Source organism: Schistocerca americana, chromosome 7 (assembly GCF_021461395.2).
Source record: "Schistocerca americana isolate TAMUIC-IGC-003095 chromosome 7, iqSchAmer2.1, whole genome shotgun sequence".
NCBI lineage: Eukaryota > Metazoa > Arthropoda > Insecta > Orthoptera > Acrididae > Schistocerca > Schistocerca americana.
The window spans coordinates 604,898,762-604,921,057 of NC_060125.1; the positions used below are offsets into that span (position 1 = coordinate 604,898,762).

Consider the following 22,296-nt stretch of genomic DNA (forward strand, 5'->3'; position numbering starts at 1 on the left):
ACATCTGATTGCAAGTCTTATTGGATGCCACCTGCATTTGAGTGAATCCGATCATCATCTCTGTAAGTTGTGTAATTTGTTGCATCTGTAACTGAAGAAACTGTGTTAGAATGAGTGCTCATGCCAAAAGTACTTTCAATTGTAGCATCACTAAAGGCAAGGCAGGCATGGAACAGTGGGTTAGCCATAGCAAAGCAAAAAATACTACAGTTAAATCAATGTGTAACAGCAGAAACAAGTAAACTGAATAAAAGTGGTGAGCGCGTATCTGAAACAGAAATATCTGCAAGTACAAATGGTAAAAGTGCAAACAAAAATGTCCAGAATGCAATCAAGAAATAGTTGACAAAAGAAGAAAAATGATGGGTCATTGTACGTTTGACACAGTTCATCGCCCGATGTTGTGCTGTGCATTGGCAACCGTTATGGCCTCATTGGTAATGACAAATGGACTGAAGGTGGCCAAAGGATTTGTCGCCATAGAGATCTGGACAGACAAGCAAAAAATTAGTAGATACAAACGCAATTTCAACAAATATAGTATGCTCAACTTATTCTGAAGAACTGCTACACTATTGACAACTTGTTGCAGCCATGGCTAGCAATAAGCAAGTCCTGACATAGATACACATCTATATACACTGAATGTTTGTGGCAGAGCCAACTGTCAATGTTGTGGTCTTCAGTCCTGAGACTGGTTTTATGCAGCTCTCCATGCTACTCTATCCTGTGCAAGCTTCTTCATCTCCCAGTACCTACTGCAACCTACATCCTTCTGAATCTGCTTAGTGTATTCATCTCTTGGTCTCCCTCTACGATTTTTACCCTCCACTCTGCCCTCCAATGCTAAACTTGTGATCCCTTGATGCCTCAAAACATGTCCTACCAACCGATCCCTTCTTCTAGTCAAGTTGTGCCACAAACTTCTCTTCTCCCCAATCCTATTCAATACCTCCTCATTAGTTACATGATCTACCCACCTTATCTTCAGCATTCTTCTGTAGCACCACATTTCGAAAGCTTCTATTCTCGTCTTGTCCAAACTGGTTATCGTCCATGTTTCACTTCCATACATGGCTACACTCCATACAAATACTTTCAGAAACGACTTCCTGACACTTAAATCTATACTCGATGTTAACAAATATCTCTTCTTCAGAAACGTTTTCCTTGCCATTGCCAGTCTACATTTTATATCCTCTCTACTTCGACCATCATCAGTTATTTTACTCCCTAAATAGCAAAACTCCTTTACTACTTTAAGTGTCTCATTTCCTAATCTAATCCCCTCAGCATCACCTGATTTAATTTGACTACATTCCATTATCCTCGTTTTGCTTTTGTTGATGTTCATCTTATATCCTCCTTTCAAGACACTGTCCATTCCATTCAACTGCTCTTCCAAGTCCTTTGCTGTCTCTGACAGAATTACAATGTCATCGGCAAACCTCAAAGTTTTTACTTCTTCTCCATGAATTTTAATACCTACTCCAAATTTTTCTTTTGTTTCTTTTACTGCTTGCTCAATATACAGATTGAATAACATCGGGGAGAGGCTACAACCCTATCTCACTCCTTTCCCAACCACTGCTTCCCTTTCATGCCCCTCAACTCTTATCACTGCCATCTGGTTTCTGTACAAATTGTAAATAGCCTTTCGCTCCCTGTATTTTACCCCTGCCACCTTCAGAATTTGAAAGAGAGTATTCCAGTTAACGTTGTCAAAAGCTTTCTCTAAGTCTACAAATGCTAGAAATGTAGGTTTGCCTTTTCTTAATCTTTCTTCTAAGATAAGTCATAAGGTTAGTATTGCCTCACATGTTCCAACATTTCTACAGAATCCAAACTGATCCACCCCGAGGTCCGCTTCTACCAGTTTTTCTATTCGTCTGTAAAGAATTCGCGTTAGTATTTTGCAGCTGTGACTTATTAAACTGATAGTTCTGTAATTTTCACATCTGTCAACACCTGCTTTCTTTGGGATTGGAATTATTATATTCTTCTTGAAGTCTGTGGGTATTTCGCTTGTCTCATACATCTTGCTCACCAGTTGGTAGATTTTTGTCATGACTGGCTCTCCCAAGGCCATCAGTAGTTCTAATGGAATGTTGTCTACTCCCGGGGCCTTGTTTCGACTCAGGTCTTTCAGTGCTCTGTCAAACGCTTCACGCAGTATCTTATCTCCCATTTCATCTACATCCTCTTCCATTTCCATAATATTGTCCTCAAGTACATCGCCCTTGTATAAACCCTCTATATACTCCTTCCACCTTTCTGCCTTCCTTTCTTTGCTTAGAACTGGCTTGCCATCTGAGCTCTTGATATTCATACAAGTGGTTCTCTTCTCTCCAAAGGCCTCTTTAATCTTCCTGTAGGCAGTATCTATCTTACCCCTAGTGAGACAAGCCTCTACATCCTTACATTTGTACTCTAGCCATCCCTGCTTAGCCATTTTGCACTTCCTGTCAATCTAATTTTTGAGACGTTTGTATTCCTTTTTGCCTGCTTCATTTACTGCATTTTTATATTTTCTCCTTTCATCAATTAAATTCAATATTTCTTCTGTTACCCAAGGATTTCTATTAGCCCTCGTCTTTTTACCTACTTGATCCTCTGCTGCCTTCACTACTTCATCCCTCAGAGCTACCCATTCTTCTTCTACTGTGCAGGCTGAGGGTCACGTGTAGTATCATTTGATGTATCCTTTGAGCTTACAAACTTGTCTTACCCACTATTTTACCCGATGTATAGTTTTCGAGATAATCTCATCCGAAACTTCAGATGGACCACCCTGTATATATACCAGCTGCCTTACCTATAATTGAGCCTTTGTGATTATTCCAGGTATTTGTATGGTACGACTGATTCCAAATATGAGTCACCAATATTGTATTTGAGGATACTATGTTTTGCTCTTTAGTGCATGGTTTTATGAAAATGAAAGATTGCTATTCACCATATAGAGGATACAGTGAGTAGCAGACAGGCACAATGAAAAGACTGCTATACATTTAATCGTTTGGCCAAAATGTCTTCTTCTGAAGTACAAAACACTCACACGGAATGGAATATTATTGGAGAAGGGGGAAAACGCGTGGCAGAAGAAAAATAAATAGTTACAAAATGCAGCAATAGATGGCGCTGTAAGCATTGTAATTTAATAGTGGTCGACTACAAATGACAAATGAATCATATAACAATGCCTAAGGTGTACATTTGATGTTAAACAAACTGTACTACTCAGTGCCCATGTGTGTACAGGTGTGATACTGTCAGCTAGGTTAGCCCATCCACCATGGCAAGGTCATATCACATTGGATGGGAAAAATCAGTTTTTAATTGTCCTGATACCATAAACAGCATCAGTCAAAATAAAATCAGATTATTAATTTCTGTGTGACTGGCGCAAAACATGTTCAATATGCCATCCACCACCTTCTGCAATAAATTGAAATCAAGAAACAGCATGTTACACAACTGATTGAAGTGTTTCCAGGGACACGTTCAGAATGTGTTGCGCAATGGGTGCCTTCAATGCAGCTAAGTTTTCAGTCAGAACACTGAACACAACATCTTTCAGATAGGCTCTCAGCCAGAAGTCACATGGATTAAGATCAGGTGATCTGGATGGCCAGGGTGTAGGGAAATGGCAGCTGATAATTCTAGCATTTCCAAAATGGCACTTCAGCAGCTGCTTAACTGGATTTGCAATGTGCAGAGATGCACCGTCTTGCACAAAAATGATCACAGCCACACTGTTGGAGAACTGGAATGACTTGGTTGCACAAAAGACACCGATAGCACTTAACAGTGATGGTAGAGGTAACAGGACTGCAAGCACTTGTCTCTTCGAAAAAATATGGCCCTATGATAAATGATGCCATCCACACCACACAGTGACCTTTCAGGATGAAGTGGTACTGGTTAATTTGCATGTGAAATTTCTATTGCCCATATTCGACAATTCTGTGTATTGACATATCCTGTCAGATAGAAGTGGACTTCGTCTGTCCACAAAATCTTCCATGGCCAATCATTATCCACTTCCATGCGGGCAAGAAATTCTAAAGCAAAGGTCTATCTTGTTGGCAGGTCAACAGGGAGCAACTTGTGCACATGGGTAATTTTGAATGGATAGCAAAGAAAGATGTTTTGTAGGTTTTTACACATCATGCTCACAGGTATGTCCAATATTCGGGCAATTCTCTGTACACTACACATTTGCACACCACCACTTGTCTCCTCCTGCATTGCTGTGGCCACTTCTTCCACTGATGTTGAATCAGTTCATTTCCTCGCTCTACCAGCTTGCACACCAAAAGAACCCATCTTTTCAAATTTCTGAATCATATTCTCCAGACCCACGGCAGTCATCGGGCCAACACCTTTCTTCAAACCCTTAAGTGTCTGGAACTTCTGCAGAGCAATGTGTGCACAGTAATAATTGTTGTAATACATCTTTACAAGCAGAGTGTGATTCTGCATTGAGACAGTCATGGCAAACGTCGCAGACACGAAAGGAGGAAAAGCCGTGTACCCAATGTGTGTATACCTACTTCAGTGGGCTGTACACGTGACAGGTGTTTTCATTTATGTATTCTGACACAACAGCGCTATCTATTGATCAATTTTCACACTATTTTTTTCTTCTGCCATAGGTTGCCCCCCTTCTCTGATAATATTCTGTTGCAATTTAACGTCATTCTGACCAGTGGTGTTATTTCTATAGCGTTTTGAAAGTGTAACTTTAATCCAGTGTGTGTGTGTGTGTGTGTGTGTGTGTGTGTGTGTGTGTGTGTGTGTGTGTGTGTGTGTTTTCCACTTCAGAAGAAGGCATTTTGGCCAAACAATTAAATGTACAGCAGTCTTTTCATTGTGCCTGTCTGCTACTCACTGTATCCTCTATATGGTGAACAGCAATCTATCATTTTCATAAAATCATGCTCAAAAACACTAAAAATAGTATCCTTGACTAAAATATTAGTTACTCATAGTTGGAATCAGTCTTCTCATGCAAATACCTGGAATAATCACAAAGTCTCAGTAAGGCAGCTGACAGACTTCAGTTTTCTGGCAGAGTACTGAAGAAATGTAATTTACAAATGAAACTGCTTCCAAAATACTCACTAGACCCATCTTAGAATGTTACTTGCGTATATGGGACCTGTACCAAATATAGTAATCGAATATGTAACGTAAACAGAGAACAGCAGCATGTGTGGTCACAAATTTGTTTAAAACCCTAAACAGTCTGACACTTGAGAATTGAAACCATCTGTATCATAAAAGCTTACTCACACAGTTCAATGAACTAGTACTAAGTGAGGAATCAAGGAGTGCACCACAATCCACTGCATATTGCACCTGTAGTGACCACAGAAACATGATTAGACTAATAACAGCTTGTACAGAGGAAGCTAAGATGCGAGTCCTAATACACAACACAATCTCAGGTACTTTCTCTTTTACATTTCATAGTGGTCTGCAGGGTATACAGGGTGAATCGCCTGAAGCTTGTAATGCAAATATTGCAGAAATGTAAAGTGCTATTGATGTGTGGTTTTCACAGAATGGATTGGTAGCCAGGGGCTTGTATTGTTAGCCAATAAACAGGAAAGTGTATTTTTGTGCAAACATATACTTTTTTAAATGAAACACTGCCTATTGACTTTAACAGACTAAAAATAGGGTAAATTGGAATGTTAGAGTGATATTTGCTGCAGGATTGTAGTGTGAGTTGTTTACGAGATATTGTATTTTGATAAGATCCCATACCGATACTTGTTCGTGCCATTCAAACTGCATAATTGCAAAGTACGATGTTGATATGTTTGCTTACAGTGTGCTTGTATGTTCCTTGAGTGCACTGCAACACGCTGTGACATTCCAAGCAGTAGGTCATGAGTGGACTATGGGATTTACCAATGCAGAAAAAGCTGACATGCTCACTGTGTATGGAGAATGTAGGAAGAATGCAGTTCATTCTTGTACAGTGTATAAGCTGAGATATCTCAGTTGAAGTCAACAATCTTAGCATCTATTTATCAATTTCTTCAACTGGTTATGTGAAAGTGATAGTGTGACACCTAGGCAACATAACAGAAGGAAACAAGTGATGACAGTAGTGCTCTTGCCGCTGTTGCAGTATATCTGCACTTTAGCTCCTGCACAATCAAGGTAGTGAAGTTAGTCAGGCAAGTGTCCTACATGTTCTCCATCGACATAACTTCTGATGATGGGCATTAAGACAGGATACTCCAGATATATCTTGTTTAGAGATGAAGCCACATTTACCAATAATGACTAGGTAAACTGCCGAAACATGTACTACTGGTCTGTTGACAACAGTCATTGGCTTTGCCCTTGGGAATGTCAGCATCCATGGAGTGTAAACATGTGGAGTGGGATTGTGAACCAACAGCTCATAGTCCCATGTTTCAGAGACAGAACTCTGAAAGTGCAAAAGTATCACAGCCTCCTAACAGACCATCTTCCACAGCTGCTAGAAGATGCTCTTCTGCAGACTAGGAGGAACCTGTGGTACCAACATGATGGCCGTTCAGCCCATAGTGCACAAAGTACTACAGCATCTCTTCATGAATTGTTTCCATATCATTGGACTGGATGCGGAGGCCACATACCTTGTCCGGCTTGTTCCCCAGATTTGATCCCTGTATACTTTTTTCTGTGGGAAAATCTGAAAGACACTGTCTACCAGGACATATTAATTATATCTGATGGTACGTAATGACATATTACTGCAGCGTGCTTGTATATCTCTGTTGAAATGCTAGCGTGATGCAGCAGTTGTTTCATACCAGACTGGAAGTGTGAATTGCCACTGCCAATGGTCATTTTAAACACAGCCTGTGATAATCAGTTGTCCAGTTACTGGTCAGAATCCACGTAACTAGTATATGCACTTTTGTTGTTCTTTAGTGTGTGCTATCACTGGTATTGTGCAAGTTTCAGTGTGGGAACTTTTCAAAATATGATATCTCTTAAATGGCTTGGTAGAATCTTGCAAGAAACGCCACTGGCATTCTAATTTGAACTACTTTTAATTTGTTTATGTCAATAGGCATTGCTCCATTTAAAAATATGCTTTCTAAGTATGATTATGATCTGTTTATTGGCTACAATACAAACTCCTGATCAACAATCCATTTTTTGAAACCCACCCATCAAAAGCACTTTTCATTTCTGCAATATTTGCAGTGCAAGTTTTAGGTACTCCCCTGTATATGTAGATATAGAACACAAGTCTCTTGCTAACACTACTCACCTGTGATGACGCAAGTCATTTGTAATTGTTTCTCTTGAGAAATTTTTTTGTATCTGGAAAAACAGCAAGGGATACTGTCCTAAACAGTTACAGTTCAATGATCCTCTGCCAAACTCTGTTCCAAAAACTAGCACAAGTAATGGTATGGTAATTACAGTTTCCCATTTTCACCACCCTTCAGTCATTTAATGAAATGCCACTGCATCTTTTGCTTCTGATTATTGCTAGAACATATCATTGTTGATGGATTTTGAATTGGTCTTACCTTGTCTCTCCAAATGTCTATTATAATTTACTGTTTGTGACCTTTTAATAGCCAGTCACTTTCCTCCTGGAACTTAATTTTAATCAGTGGCATTATTTTTTCAGATGATGTGAAGGACGATCGTGCAAACGGCTGCTCAAAAGATATTGAACTTGGAGGTAAGTAAAGAAAAATAGAACCATTCAAAGTGTATGTAAAAGTTTGTTACTTGGGAGAGTACAGTTGGACTGATGGGAGTTCAAGATTATATTGACTTGATTCATTGATCAGAAAAAATAAATTGGAATCACAACCAGTAGTTAAGTGAAAAAAGTGTGTAACTGGTTGGGAGGATTAACGACTGCTACAGGATGGTGGGAGTGGTCTTCATGTTTATCAGGATGGGCTTGCCCTCACCTGGGCCATCTTGGGTTCTTTTTGATAGCTTTGGAGGCAGGAGGGACACTGTGGGAAACTGCAAACAAACAATCAGTGCACATAAGCAGTTTGTCATTAATTAATTAAACTCAGAAAGTCATCCGAGTGCGACTCCATCTCTGGCACAGTTTAGCTCATTGTGGTGGGCGAGTAGTCAGCAGCATTAGACACAACTGGGAGACGAGCTGCCTACACAAAACTCAGCAGTGGTGTCCAGGGCAATGGACAGCAGCTGTGCTGGAGGTGTGGAGCAGCCAATGCCCTCTTCTCCCTTGTTGTGGTGGCACCCAGTGTCTGACTCTGGACCAAAGGCTGGAGAACAGCAGCGGGGTGCCGGCAGACTTTGGCAGCAGATATGGTGGCAAATGGCCCTGTAGAGCCAGTGGCAAGAGTGTCAGCTGCCATTGGTCTGGACAGTCAGGCGGATATCCTCAGATTGTGGCCAAGCGACGGCAGTGGTGCTAGGGACACAGTTATGGCACAAACTACGAAGTTGCGTCAGTAGATCTCGTAGTGATAATGACACATGGCAAGTGTTGTGCATGACCCTACAGTGCCATTGTGACCTACTTGGCAGGGCCATGGTTTAAATGCAGCTGCTCAGTGCTTACTTCATGGAAGGGACTGCATTTCTGTGTCACCGTTGGAACGTCTTGAATGGGGTCAGTGAGCAATGTCCGTCTATTGGCATGTGTCAGTGTCAAACTGCAGAAGTTTCCTAGTGTCCCAGGCCATGGCACGTCAAATTAAGATGACATGAAAGCAGCTGCTTCTGCTGAGTTGCTGAACTGGCAGCTGCCTCAACTCGCAACAGTCGAGGTTTGGTCCCGAATTCTCTGTATGGCTCTGGCATTGCCTCCCCTATTACAAGTGAGTAGATTTCAAAATATGAGTGCTGAGACTGTACAGTCTTCACCATTAAATCAAAGACATTTATGGAGACAATATTACGGAGTTGTCTGTTTAGTTTAAAAAAAAATGTATATGAATAACACTGTGCTTTATGAGTCATTTCCATAAAGTCTGATTAGTCTAATCTAATTATGCAGGTTACAATATTAACACCAGTTGTTTAATTGTGGTAAATAACTTCAACAGTAATATAGCATTGAGTCTCATAACATGACTCGATGAATATTCGGTGAAGACTGACTATGATTCTACTGTGACTGACTGTTACTGATTGAGGTCAAGTAGTGATTGCTGTGCCACTGTTGGTAGTGTTTTTTATGGATTCACATAAGAAAGATTTTAAAAATAGTGAATTATAAATTACATATTGATATTAAATGCCAGGCAATACTTCTACAAGTTAGAAATGAAATTAGTTTGATTACACCTTCTTTTTCTCCTTCTTCTTCTTTTTCTTGTGTCATTGTCGCTCATCAGTGCTGGTTTGGCAGTCTTATTAACAGATTGGGTATGGTTAGTTTAAGGGTGGCAGGATGCCCATCCAGCCACTACTCTGTTAACCACCCAGGGATGGAATGTGCATGCCCCAACTTTCTGCGTTCAGTGTTATTCTACATCTACTTCTGGATGACACATGAATATTCTGCAATTCACATTTCATTGCTTGTCAGAGAGTTCAAGAACCACTTTCCCTCTATTTCCATACCATTCCACTCTTGAACAATGAGCAGAAAAAACAAATGCTTTCTGTCTTTGTGAGCTGTCATTTCTCTTATTTCGTTACACTGATAACTTCTTCATGTGTAGGTGGGTATCAACAAAATATTTTTGCATTCAGAGGAGAAAGTTAAAGATTGAAATTTTGTGAAAAGATCTTGCTGTAACAAAAAACACCTCTGTTTTAATTATTGCCACCTCATCTCATGTATCACATCCTTGACTCTTTCACCCCCATTTCACGGTAATAGAAAATGAGCTGCTCTTCTTTGATCTTTTTCAATGGCTTCCATCAGTCCTATCTGTTAAGAATCTGATACTGCACCATAATACTTTGGCAGAGGATGGACAAGTGTAGTGTAAGCAATTTCTTTAATGGATTTGTGCCATCTTCTAAATGTTCTGCCAATAAAACATAGTCTGTGGTTCGCTTTCCTCACAATGTTATCTGTGTGATCATTCTAATTTAAATGTTCATAATTGTTATCCCTAAGTATTTAGTTGAATTGAGTGCCTTTAGGTTTGTGTGATGTATCGTGTAACTGAAATTTAAAGGATTCCTTTTAGCACTCATATGGATGACCATAAACTTTTTATTAATTAGAGTCAATTGACATTTTTCACATCATACAGATATTTTGTCTAAATCATTTTGAAATTGATTTCGATATACTGATGACTTTACTAGACAGTAAATGACAGAATTGTGTGCAAACAATCTGAGATGGCTACTCTGATTGTCCCCTAAATCATTCAGAATATTAGAAACAACAGATAACTTCTTATCACTTACTACAAACTGTGATCTTCCTGACAAGAAATTACGAAACCAGTCCACATCTGAAATGATACTCCATATGCATGCAATTTGATTAGAAATCACTTGTGAGTTATGGTGTCAAAAAGCTTTTGTAAATCTAGAAATATGGGATCAATCTGAGGTCATCTATCAATAACACTCATTACCTCATGATAATAAAGAGGGCAATTTCAACTCAAATCATAAAATATTTTCATTTTATCTTGGTTTTTGTAAAATGTATGTTTTGAAAAATTTATATTTTGTAAATAACTCTTAAAACAGTAGAGAAAAAATATATAGCTAAACCAAAAGTACTGGAGCCGTGACAGATGTTTTGCCCTAGAGCACAGAATGCTAACTTTCTTCCTATATTACCGGATACAAATAGAATAATTATAAACAATATCTTGTCTGCTCCAGCTATCTGTATTATTTAAATATTTTGTGCTAAAAATTAAAAAAATCACATTTTTACAAGTTTTTTTTAGTTATGTACTTCAAAACCTCCATCACAAAACTTATGAAAATAGCACAATATATTGTTTGGTGACTGCGTTAGTAGTTACTGCAACCTCAGTGGGCAATATTTTTTTGTATAAAGCTTTAGAAATTTTTCAACATTCTGCATATTCCACATTATTGAATTTCTAGTGCAAAATATGCATGTTGGCAACACTGTTTCCAGCTCCGTACTGTTTGTAATAAATGAGTGAGAACTTGCATGTGAATCATTCTGCATAGAATTTTGTTTGCTTTGACATTTTCAAAATGGTTCAAATGGCTCTGAGCACTATGGGACTCAACTGCTGTGGTCATCAGTCCCCTAGAACTTAGAACTACTTAAACCTAACTAACCTAAGGACATCACACACATCCATGCCCGAGGCAGGATTCGACCCTGCGACCGTAGCAGTCGCACGGTTCCGGACTGCGCGCCTAGAACCGCGAGACCACCGTGGCCGGCTACTTTGACCTTTTCGTTAGATACATTGTCATTGATGAAATACAGTAATGGAAGAGCGAGCTATGTTGAATCATTCTGCATATAGTTTTATTCTTGGTTTGAGCTTTTTGTTAGATACCTTGTCATTGAGGAAAGATATTAGTGAAACAGTGAGGTGTGTGGACTATGAAAAAAGGCACAGGAAGGTGATATTAAGAAAAGTGAAAAACACTTCATAATTGTTAGTTATCTGTCAGAGATATTGCAGAAATATCTTGGTCCCCAAGTAACTGTGTTACCATGACATCCATTGTGCAGGAACTGCTATACTTGCTATAACAAGAAATTTAATGATAACCCACCTGAATGGAGTGTGGAACAGAAGAAGACAGTTCAGATGTGTAAATTCCTGGGTGTTAAGTTGCTGATGTGTTGAATCTTAGGACTTCCGTTATGGCCCCTAATATATCCCCCTTTAAATGCCAAAGCAAGATGAGAAACACAAGAAGAAAACAGAATGTACAAAGAAAAGTGGAAGAACTTGAAACAAGTTTTACAAAAGCAACATCTTCAGAACTTTGTGAAGTGTATGATGTACATGTACTTTGTGCAGAACCTGAAGATCTGCACCCATCATGACGTGTGGTTTCAAAACCTAAACACTGCTATCTTGGCAGCCACCAATACTGGGAAGATACAATTATTGACACTGATACTCGATGGCTATGCCAAGCAGCAGATACAGAAATACATACTTGTTTCCTCACATTATTTAATTTCAAAATCTCATGAAATAAAGAATGAAAAAGGTATTTTGGTGTGCCCAGACTCCTACTGTGAGCAACCACTGCAAGATGATACTGCTGTATCTTCTTCTAGTGCATGTGAGTGTGAGAGTGCCGAGTTAGGTGACACTGTATGTATGTATTTGAATCAGCAACCAGTGTGGGCTGGCCACTGGAAGCTGACTGTAGGAGGCATGCATGCAGCACAGTCTCTGCCATGCCATCACAACTTGTGCATATATATGCACAGGGCATTCCTGACTGACCCTCTCTCAGCTATTCAAGTTTGACCCTCTCTCAGCTATTCAAGTTTGTATAATGCACAACCATGTTCTGTGTTTTGTAGATTACCAAGAGGCTATTTTCATTATTGTTCAGAGGTTTTGAATAAAGCCATATTTGTGTGATTTAAGTGCAGTATCATCAGGTTTATTTATTATGGATGCCATGCTACCGGCCCTGACTGAACAGCTTGCTTAGGCTGTGACCAATTTGTCGGCTTCTGTTAATAGACAGGTACCATTCCATTGCCCCATTCACCCACTTTTCCTCCATATTACCTTAGTGAATATGGTGTAAAAGGTAAAAAAATATTCAACAGTGTTATTAAAAGCAGCATATCTTGTATTGAGACAGGAGAACCCAAATTTTAATATTGATCTCACAAAATTCCACCCCTCACGACAAAATGGGTAAAATGCGAGACAGTGAAGGAGGTATGTGCATGTATTTACTGTGCTAATTTGAATTTTATTTGTTTCACCATAAATAGTGTAACGAGGAATGCTGTTGCATAATATGTCAAGAACCTCAAGAAAATTGTTTGTTGTATGAGTGTGCTGTCTGTCCTGGTACTGAAGGGATGACTGTTGCAGCATTACCCCTTCAGGATACTGACAATGACATAATCTATGCATTGTGGGAGGGGGAAAATTTGGTGAAGAAGGCAATGGGAGCTATGGAAGTTTATTGCAGAGATTAGGCATTGGGTCATGGAAGAAGTAGCACATCATCATATCCACAGTAGTCAGAGACAGTCCATGTTGTTGTTGTTGTTGTTGTTGTTGTTGTCTTCAGTCCAGAGACTGGTTTGATGCAGCTCTTCATGCTACTCTATCCTGTGCAAGCTTCTTCATCTCCCAGCACCTACTGCAACCTACATCCTTCTGAATCTGTTTAGTGTAGTCATCTCTTGGTCTCCCTCTATGATTTTTACCCTCCATGCTGCCCTTCAATACTAAATTGGTGATCCCTTGATGCCTCAGAACATGTCCTACCAATTTATCCCTTCTTCTAGTCAAATTGTGCCACAAGTTTCTCTTCTCCCCAGTTCTGCTGAACCTCCTCGTTAGTTACATGATCTACTCATCTAATCTTCAGCATTCTTCTGTAGCACCACATTTCGAAAGCTTCTATTCTCTTCTAGTCTAAACTATCTATTGCCCATGTTTCACTTCCATACATGGCTGCACTCTCTACAAATACTTCCAGAAAACACTTCCTGAGAGTTAAATCTATACTAGACGTTAGCAAATTTCTATTCTTCAGAAACACTTTCCTTGCCATTGCCAGTCTACATTTTACATCCTCTCTACTTCAACCATCATCAGTTACTTTGCTTCCTAAATAGTAAAGCTCATCTACTACTTTAAGTGTCTTATTTCCTAATCCAATTCCCTCAGCATCATATGATTTAATTATGCTACATTCCATTATCCTCATTTTGCTTTTGTTGATGTTCATCTTATCTCCTCCTTTCAAGACACTGTTCATTCTGTTCAACTGCTCTTCCAGGTCCTTTGCTGTCTCTGACAGAATGACAGTGTCATTGGCAAACCTCAAAGTTTTTATTTCTTCTCCATGGATTTTAATTCCTACTCCAAATTTTTCTTTTGTTTCCTTTACTGCTTGCTTAATATACAGACTGAATAACATTGGAGATAGGCTACAATCCTGTCTCACTCCGTTCTCGATCACTGCTTCCCGTTCATGCCCCTCGACTCTTATAACTGCCATCTGGTTTCTAGAGGCAAGATGGTTATGAGAGTTCAACTCATTTCTTAATTGTATTACAGGAGTAAAACTCCACACTGTGGTAGGAAAAGGTACACAGTTTTCAAGAGCAATAGGTTGGCTGGAAATTATAACACCAATTTAGGGCACAAAGCAATACAGTACATACTCCACTATGATAATAAAGCTAATTGCATTAGAGGATCTCAGTCTGTGACACAACAAAATGTTATACAACACTTCAACACTGCTTTGCTAACACTGCTTTGCTACTGAAATATTTAACTTTATTCCTTTTTACAAATTGTTTTTTAACTTCCTTGTTATGTACTGATAAACCTCTTACTCTTTAAAGAATCAAACTCTCATGTAAAAAAACAGCTGCAAATGTATCATTATTTTAAAAACGCATTATAAAATATTTGATTTTATAGATCTTAAGCGAGAAAAAGTTAGAAAAGGTTTGAAAATATATTTAAAGTTTGTTGGAAGTTACTAAATACTTTCATTACCAAACACTGGATGAGTATAGCCAGGGTGATTTGCACCCCATTCTAAGCAAAAGCTAGTTACTCAGTAATCTCAATGTTTCTAATGTCATATCTCTTAAGGTATATACCATATGAGAATATAATTTTGCAGATAAATTCAGTGGTATATTTGCATAGTGTATGCAAATTGTGTTGCAAAGAGAGTTCATAGTAAAGGAGTAATAAATTAAAACATTAAGCCTGATGCACTAGTTTTATTGCATGAAAAGCAAAAATGTAGTAAAGAATGCATTTTCTTGGCCTTTCATCAGTTTTTAGGGGGTGTCAGTGAGAAACAGTTTCATAAAGGTTTGAAATTATGTGTAAAGTTTGTTGCAAGTCAACAAGTGCTTTCATTCTAAAACAGTAGATGAATATTCTCTGGGTATTTGCATGCAGCCATTTACTCTGCATCAAGAAATATGCCACAGTTCCTAACTGTAATACTTGTCTTACTACATTAAATATTTAAGATAAGATTATGGCTTTTCATGATTAGATTATGACAGCATTTTAATTTTTTAAATTTGGTCAACAATTCTGTGATATATTAAAAATCAAATTTTTGCTGCCCCTGAAAGCTGCTAGATAATCAGCCTGCAACTAGAAACATGAACTGGGATAGCCATTTAGACGATCAGTTTGAATACTGTATAATTGTTATAAACTAAACATAAGAAAGAAATTCATTATAAACAAAATATTATCTGAAACTATTAAAACCAGTTCTGTAACATCTATACAGTAGACACACTGGCAACATCAGGAGCTTTATATTATGTCAAAAAGTTTGTGTGGTAAAAGAAATGCCTTTGGAGTGTGAACAGTCTCTGACAGACATCAGAAGTGGTTCATAAGGAGTGAGAAAGGCCGCAAGTGTTCATGACTCTGGTCCAGTGATACCTGTGCAGCAATTTCTTGTGGTGGTGGATGTGGATGGCACAGTCATCATGGTAGTAGTTAGGGGTAGCAGTGGTATCAAAGTTATATTTTTTTGGACATAAAATTGGACAAAACATAGTTCCACATATTAATCTTGACATCTAGAAGAACATAAATTATAGAAATTAATATCTTATTGTTTCACAGGCCTGGGAACTAAGGCTGACCAAGAAAAGACAAAGAGCAGCACAGAGAAGGCAGACTTTGAGACAGCAATAGAACTAACAGGTGAGATTGTTCTCAATAACTTGATGCTTAATATTCAGTATAAATGTTAGATATATTTGTCTACTGCAATTAAACTTTGTTGCTTCACTATGTTTCTTCACAGTATTGCAGTTTTAATATGTTAAAAATTTATGCTTATGAACTCCCATTGTAGTTCTACTTGGTTGTCTAATCCACAGATTCCATTGTACACCATAAATCATTATTGTGGTGCAGCATGGGAGGAAAAAACCTGAGCCTCTGTACTTTTGCTGTTTATTTCATATGCTGTTTTCATTTCCCCATGCTGCATTGTTCTGTATAATTATGCAGTAGTTCCACATAAACTGTTCATTTCTTTCTTATTTGATCTATCATATTCAGTTTACGATCACTTGTGCCTTTTGCAATTCTGAGTGTTGTCCAGTCATTCCCATGACCAGCAACAAACTGTCCATTCGCATGAATGGACACAGGCAGACAGTGTTTGTTGGTAATGAGGATCACCCTGTGGCTAAACATGCCTTGGTGCACAGCCAGCACATCTTGGCACAGTGTTACACCGTCCGGGTTATCTGGATACTTCCCACCAACACCAACCTATCCGAACTCCGGAGATGGGAACTTGCCCTTCAGTATATCCTCTCTTCTCGTCATCCGCCAGGCCTCAATCTCCGCTAATTTCAAGTTGCCGCCACTCATACCTCACCTGTCTTTCAGCAACTTCTTTGCCTCTACACTTCTGCCTCGACTGACATCTCTGCCCAAACTCTTTGTCTTTAAATATGTCTGCTTGTGCTGTATGTGTGGATGGATATGTGCGTGTGTGCGAGTGTATACCTGTCCTTTTTTCCCCCTAAGGTAAGTCTTTCCGCTCCCGGGATTGGAATGACTCCTTACCCTCTCCCTTAAAACCCACTTCCTTTTGTCTTCCCCTTTCCTTCCCTCTTTCCTGATGAGGCAACAGTTTGTTGCGAAAGCTTGAATTTTGTGTGTATGTTTGTGTTTGTTTGTGTGTCTGTCGACCTGCCAGCGCTTTTGTTCGGTAAGTCACCTCATCTTTGTTTTTATATATAATTTTTCCCACGTGGAATGTTTCCTTCCATTATATTAACTAAATTTATCCCAACACATAACTGCTTCTCCTTTGAAATGGAGGTGTACAAACAAATCTGTGGCACAGACATGGACACCCTCATGGCATCCTCCTATGCTAATTTGTTTATTGGCCACATGGAGGGAATCTTCTTAGCCTCCCAAAGCCACAAATCCTAGTCTCATTCAGATTCATTGATAATATGTTTATGGTTTGGACTCAGGGGCAAGACATCCTATCTTCATTCCTTCACAACCTGACACCTTTTCTTCCATCCACTTCACCAGGTCCTCTGCCGAGGCCTTCATAGAGAGAGACTACCCCCCAGACCTAATCTGCAGACAGATTTCTCATGCTATTTCCTCTCACATCCTCAATCCTCTCACCACATCCAAGAGCCAAATACAAAGGAGTGCCCCATTTGTCGCCTACTCCATCCCAGACTGGAACAACTGAACCGCATCCTTTGTCAGGGTTTTGGTTACCTGTCATCATGCTCTGAAATGAGGGATGACCTACCCAAGCTCCTTCCCACTCTTCATAAAGAGGTGTTCTATTGCCCCCCCCTTTCCAACCTCCATAACATCCTAATCCCTCCCTGTGCCACTCCCAATCCAAGCCCCTTGCAACAGGGATCACATCCCCGTGGAAGACGCATGTAAAAGACCTGCACTCAAAACTGTTGCTCCTTTTCAAATTCCTGTATATTAGATGGCTTCTGCCAGAACTTTATTTCTACTCTTCCATTTTGGATTAAACCATTTTTGATTTGTTCCATGGTCCAAAATCTTGGTCCTACCATTTTTTATCCAGTTGTCAAGTCGTCCCTTTTCCTGGTTTTGTGTGGTGTTGAATGGCAGCTCCCTTAAAATGTAGATAAATGTGAGCTAATGCACATAACAAAGAGAAACAACCTGATAGTATGTTATTACAAGATTAGCTGTTATCCCTAATGGATTTTCAATTTGATTGTCTCAGTGTACTCATAGTATTATCATGTTCCAGAAAATCAAGAACAATAATACCCCTGCCATGAAACAAGGTCACCACAAATTTCTAAGATGATCAGTAGCTTTTATTTGACCTTCAAGAAGAGCTGTGGTGATATTTTATGTAGTTATACTTTATTACCCAATATTAAAGATATGACCATGTTTCATACTGCGTAATCAGTTGAGAAAAAATATGCAACTGTTGTTTTGAAATGCTTTGAGTAGACCTTCTTGACCTGAAATCTAAGCTTCCCACCACTTTCTGTATGGCATTGCACCACATTTTGGTTCTGCTGCTGCCTCACATTTTGTTACATGTTTAGTATCCGACAGTAATTCAAATTCACCATAAATAACAGGTCAGGGATCGGACTTCATACTCTGGCTACAGCTTGCTCACCAAGGGGCACCACCACAGCCATAAGCATATTGTGGAGATGTCTGGTTATGTGAGACTGTCAGTCAGTCTCTCAATAGTCATAGAAGCCCTCAGTAAGTGCCACTTATCAGAAGAGTTTTGATATTGCCTGTATTATGTTTCCAATTCGGATTGCTCCCTGGACTGTTTGTGTGTGCTTCAGATGGCTTTGCTATGCTCTGGACTTATTTTTTGGTTATCTGTTCATACTTCATGAACTCCGCCATCAACAACCTCCGGTCTCTGCATTACTGCCAGTGTGAGCAACCATAAACTGTGTTCTACCTATGTGGAGTAGTATAGAAAAACCTGTCCATTCATGTGAATAACCTCATCCACTGTTGATGATTCATATTACAGTTAATCATCTTCAACTGTGCTCATAGTTTTTAGTACTGGTTTTCCTTCTGGAAATTTCTTTGTCCACCTGTGGATATGTATGGTGTTGGAAGTGTCACTTCCATACACCTACTAGAGCATTCTGTAAATTTAATGAACCTGTGCCAAGAACTTAGTTTCAACATATTCTGTTCGAAATGGACTATTCACATCCAAGGGGGAAACAGATTCTGAAATGTCTGAAGAGTCACTGTGACTACTTGTGTAGTTTTGAAGAAGGTATATAAGTTACTAAACCAGTTATAAACATTTTTGTATTACTTTTGGTACAGCTCTTGTGGAATCTGTCAGCTAGATTTTTTTTCACCTGACCGCTCTGTTTTACAGTGAAGTTCATTCTTAATTTATTTTTCTGTAGTGATGCAATAAGCAACTGTACAAGGGCCAAGTTTTAATGAAAAAAATTCATACAAATTGTTTTATTGTTTCTCAAAATATTTGCTCTAAAAATTTATACGCGTTTACACACATTCAAACCAATTCTGGAAACTTTTTTTCCCCACACTGACTTTAGAACCTCATCAAATCCTTGGTTTTGGAAGGATTCCACAGCTTCTTGAGATGAAAATCAGTCGCTCCACAGTTTTTGTTTGACATAATGGAACAGAAAGAAGTCGTTTGCCAAGAATTTGGATAAATACAGTGACTCTGACATTAAATCTGTGTTATTTGATGTAGAATTATTTGACAAGCTGTGTGACTACGGGCATTGTCATGATGAAGAATATGTGGAGTTTTCAGTTAAACCAAACAATGGAAAATCCAGCATGGAAAATGACAATATTATGAAAAGGGTAGATTACTACTCACCATATAGCGGAGATATTGAGCCACAGATAGGCACAACAGAATGATTGTGAACCATGTAAGCGTTCGACCAAAAAGACCTTCATTGGAATTAGACAAAACACACACACACACACACACACACACACACACACACACACACAAAAAACCACAGTCTCTGACTGCCAAACCAGACTGGGAGCAGTAATGCATGATGGGAGAAGCAATCGGGGTGACAGGGATAAGGAGGTGTATTGGGGGGGGGGGGGGGTAGCTGGGTAGGAGATAGGGATGGTAAAGTGCTGCTTATGGAAGCCTACAGTAAAATGTAACCAGGTCCAGAAGCCCAGCTCCAACGTTAAATCTAACATAACTTCTCATACCAACTGCATTCACCAAATATAACATAGGAATCCCATCAATTCCAGTTTAATATACTACAGCTGATCGTACCGTGTTTTACATTTTTGGAGGTGATAACTTTGCTGCAGAAATTCTTGGGTCACTACCAGACATACACCAATTAATATGCTGACAACATTTGTTTTATTTACACACACATATATACAACAGCTGACAGTCCCAACTTCACAGGCACCAAAACACACCAGGTAGTACTCCAACTGCACACACCAAGGCTTTGGACAAGGTGTATTTATACATATTTTAACAATTACGTTCTTTGACATTAGTATGTTATTTCATGTTTGATGTTACAATTGCAATAAGTTAATCCAGCAAAAACTGACATTACATATTTTTAGTAGAAATTAAAACAAGCGCAATGATAATGGATATTTCTGAAATTAATGATCTTTTACAAGTGCAATTCTGAAATATATATACAGTAAACAATTAAGCTCTTATTATTCAGTCCAGAACACTCTTGAATATCTTTACATAATTAAATTACTTATGTGATTTTATGAAACAATTTTGAGCTGGTAATATTTCTACAACATCAAAATTACAATTCAAATGTTCAAAATGACTTTTTACAACATTTTAAGTCTAAAATGCGGAATAATTATGTGCCAGATATAGACTGGGTGACTTAAACATTTATAATGGGTGGCAGGGACAAAGAATCCAGTGAAATTTTTTTAAGTGCATTATCTGAAAACTACCTTGAGCAATTAAACAGAAAACCGACTTGTGGCGATAACATATTAGACCTTCTGGTGACAAACAGACCCGAAATATTTGAAACAGTTAACACAGAACAGGGAATCAGTGATCATAAAGTGGTTACTGCATCGATGATTTCAGCCATAAATAGAAATATTAAAAAAAGTAGGAAGATTTTTCTGTTTAGCAAGAGTGACAAAAAGCAGATTTCAGAGTACTTGATGGCTCAACACAAAAGTTTTGTCTCAAGTACAGATAGTGTTGCGGATCAGTGGACAAATTTCAAAACCATCGTACAATATGCATTAGATGAGTATATGCCAAGCAAGATCATAAGAGATGGAAAAGAGCCACCGTACTATAACAACCGAGTTAGAAAACTGCTGCGGAAGCAGAGGGAACTTCACAGCAAACATAAACATAGCTAAAGCCTTGCAGACAAACAAAAATTACATGAAGGGAAATGTGGTGTGAGGAGGGCTATGCGAGAGGCATTCAATGAATTCAAAAGTAAAGTTCTATGTACTGACTTGGCAGAAAATCCTAAGAAATTTTGGTCTTATGTCAAAGCAGTAGGTGGATCAAAACAAAATGTCCAGACACTCTGTGACCAAAATGGAACTGAAACGGAGGATGACAGACTAAAGGCCGAAATACTAAATGACTTTTTCCAAAGCTGTTTCACACAGGAAGACTGCACTGTTGTTCCTTCTCCTGATTGTCGCACAGATGACAAAATGGTAGATATCAAAATAGATGACAGAGGGATAGAAAAACAATTAAAATCGCTCAAAAGATGAAAGGCCATTGGACCTGATGGGATACCAGTTCAATTTTACACAGAGTACGCGAAGGAACTTGCCCCCCTTCTCGCAGCAGTGTACCGCAGGTCTCTAGAAGAGCTTAGCATTCCAAAGAATTGGAAAAGGGCACAGGTCATCCCCATTTTCAAGAAGGGACATTGAACGGATTTACAGAACTATAGACTTATATCTCTAACGTCGATCAGTTGTAGAATTTTGGAACACACATTATGTTCCAGTATAATGACTTTTCTGGAGACTAGAAATCTACTCTGTAGGAATCAACATGGGTTTCGAAAAAGACGATTGTGTGAAACCTGCTCGCGCTATTCATTCACGAGACTCAGAGGGCCATAGACACAGATTCCCAGGTAGATGCCGTGTTTGTTGACTTCCGCAAGGCATTCAATACAGTTCCCCACAGTCGTTTAATGAACAAAGTAAGAGCAGACCAATTGTGTGATTGAATTGAAAAGTTCCTAGGTAACAGAACACAGCATGTCGTTCTCAGTGGAGAGAAGTCTTCCGAAGTGAGAGTGATTTCAGGTGTGCCACAGGGGAGTGTCGTAGGACTGTTGCTGTTCACAATATACATAAATGACCTTGTGGATAATATCAGAAGTTCACTGAGGCTTTTTGCGGATGATGCTGTAATATATCGAGAGGTTGTAACAATGGAAAATTGTACTGAAATGCAGGAGGATCTGCAATGAATTGTCACATGGTGCAGGGAATGGCAATTGAACCTCAATGTAGACAAGTGTAATGTGCTGTGAATACATAGAAAGAAAGATCCTTTATCATTTAGCTACAATATAGCAGGTCAGCAACTGGAACCAGTTAATTCCATAAATTA

General features: G+C 38.9%; 1 protein-coding gene across 1 annotated transcript in view; it reads left to right on the forward strand.

The window, feature by feature from the left end:
• Positions 1 to 22,296, forward strand: part of LOC124621998 (synaptic vesicle glycoprotein 2B) — a 394,356-nt gene that overhangs the window by 311,785 nt on the left and 60,275 nt on the right. Inside the window, exons 3-4 of the mRNA XM_047147545.1 lie at positions 7,655 to 7,708; positions 15,759 to 15,839. Of these exons, the coding sequence (XP_047003501.1) occupies positions 7,655 to 7,708; positions 15,759 to 15,839 (135 nt within the window). The remainder of the gene's footprint in view (positions 1 to 7,654; positions 7,709 to 15,758; positions 15,840 to 22,296) is intronic.